Source organism: Nannospalax galili, unplaced genomic scaffold (genome assembly GCF_000622305.1).
Source record: "Nannospalax galili isolate Female #2095 unplaced genomic scaffold, S.galili_v1.0 scaffold219, whole genome shotgun sequence".
Lineage (NCBI taxonomy): Eukaryota > Metazoa > Chordata > Mammalia > Rodentia > Spalacidae > Nannospalax > Nannospalax galili.
Window position 1 is genome coordinate 587,926 of NW_008342641.1, and position 1,710 is coordinate 589,635.

Genomic DNA, 1,710 nt, shown 5'->3' on the forward strand with positions numbered 1-1,710 from the left:
AAAAATAAATATGGTGATTTCGAAGTTTTTGACAACTGAGTTATGCCCTGGTTGTAAATCCTATGGGAAAATTTAAAGACAAGCACACCACACCACTGATCAAGCCATAGCCTCAAAAAAGTTTGCATTAGGAGTTCTCCAGGGAAAAGTTAATGCATTTCTGCACACAGCTGAAGGAACCACATCCTGACAGTCCTGGGAGCCCGAGGGAGCCGGGAAGCAGGGACTGGGAGGCGGAGGGAGCGTGGGGAGGGCACCTCCACACCGCGGGGCCAGCACATCCCAGGGCAGTGGGGCACCACATCGCCACACCGCAAGGTCACTGGAGAGGCGTCTTTACATAATCTCCCCGGCACCGGCGCGGGGCCCTCCCTGCGGCGCCTGGAGCGGTGGTGCCGGGACGACACTGGACAGGGTACTGGGCTCTTCGGGGGCGGGGAACCGGCATGGGGGATAGGGAGAGGGGATCAGGAATAGGGAGGGGGAGGAGTGGGGGGAGGAGTGGGGGGAGGAGGAGAGGAGAGGGACCAGGAATGGGGAAAGGGAGGGGGAAGGGGTAGAGGGAGGAGAGGGACCAGGAATGAGGAGAGGGAGAGGAGAGGGAATGGGAAGGGAAGAGGAAGAGGGGAGGGGACCAGGAATGGGGAGGGGGCAAGAGACGGAGGGGAAGAGGGAGAGAAGAGGGGACCCAGAATGGAGAGAGGGAAAGGGAGGGGGTCAGGGAGAGGGGACCCAGAATGGGGAAACTGGGATGGAGATGGGAGGGGGAGGGGAGGGGGAGAGGGAGTGGGGAGCAGAAATGGGGAGAGGGACATGGCACCAGGAGCGGGGACCGGAAGCGGGGACCAGGAACGGGGACGGGGAAAGGGGAGAGGGAGTGGAGACGGGAGGGGGCTGGACGGCGGGGACTGGAGCTGGGAAGTGGCGAGCCCGGGATGCGGCCACGGCGGGGGAGCGCGGATGCCGGCGGGCAGGAGGCCGGGCGTGCGCTGGGCGGCTCGGGCCGCTCCTCGGCGCACCTGCTCACCCTACCTGAGTGGCTTTGTGGAACTGCTTCTTCAGCCCGGCCACCGACATGCTGCTGGGGGCCTCAGGCAGGCGCTGCGGGCGCGGGGGGTCGCCGGGCCGCGGCTCTTCGTGCGGCCGCCGGGGCTGTGGGCGCGGGGGCGCGGCGCGGGACGCGGGCTGTGCGGAGAGACACCCTGACGTCAGGGCGGGTGATGCGGCCTCTTAAAGGGGACGCGGGAAGCCCCGCCCCGGGCGCCGCCTGCGGGCAGGTGAGCGGGCGGCTCGCTCCCCCCGGCTGCGTGCCCCTCCCGGGTCCGAGGCGGGGGCGCTTTGCAGCCTCGGGTCCTTTCTGGCGCGGGAGGTCCGGGACCCGTGCAGCCGCTGGCAGCGCGACCCGGCTCAGGTGACGCCCGCCTCCAGGTGGCCGCCGCGGCGCCGCCCGCACCGCTTGCCTGTCGCGAGCCCGGCCTCTTGCGGCTGGAAAGCCAGGGGAGGTGGCGCAGACCTGTCTGAGTCAAGTCTTGCCCGCCGCATGCCTGCCTCGCTTGGTTGGGCACAGAAAACATATCTCTGACCTGGTTTTAATATTCCTTAAGCCTGTATCGCCTCTGGGAAAGCCACCTAAGGCTGGACTGGAAAAGAGTTGACGCGAGGAATTACTACAATAATACCATTTAATCTCCCTCCAGAAGCCAGGCGTCA

At 66.0% G+C, this 1,710-nt stretch overlaps 1 protein-coding gene across 1 annotated transcript in view; it reads right to left on the bottom strand.

Moving 5' to 3' along the window:
- Window positions 1-1,084, bottom strand: part of Sh3gl2 (SH3 domain containing GRB2 like 2, endophilin A1) — a 191,273-nt gene extending 190,189 nt beyond the window's left edge. The window contains exon 1 of the mRNA XM_008838740.2: window positions 1,033-1,084. Coding sequence (XP_008836962.1) covers window positions 1,033-1,077 — 45 coding nt within the window. The 5' untranslated portion in view covers window positions 1,078-1,084. The remainder of the gene's footprint in view (window positions 1-1,032) is intronic.
- Window positions 1,085-1,710: the final 626 nt, after the last annotated feature.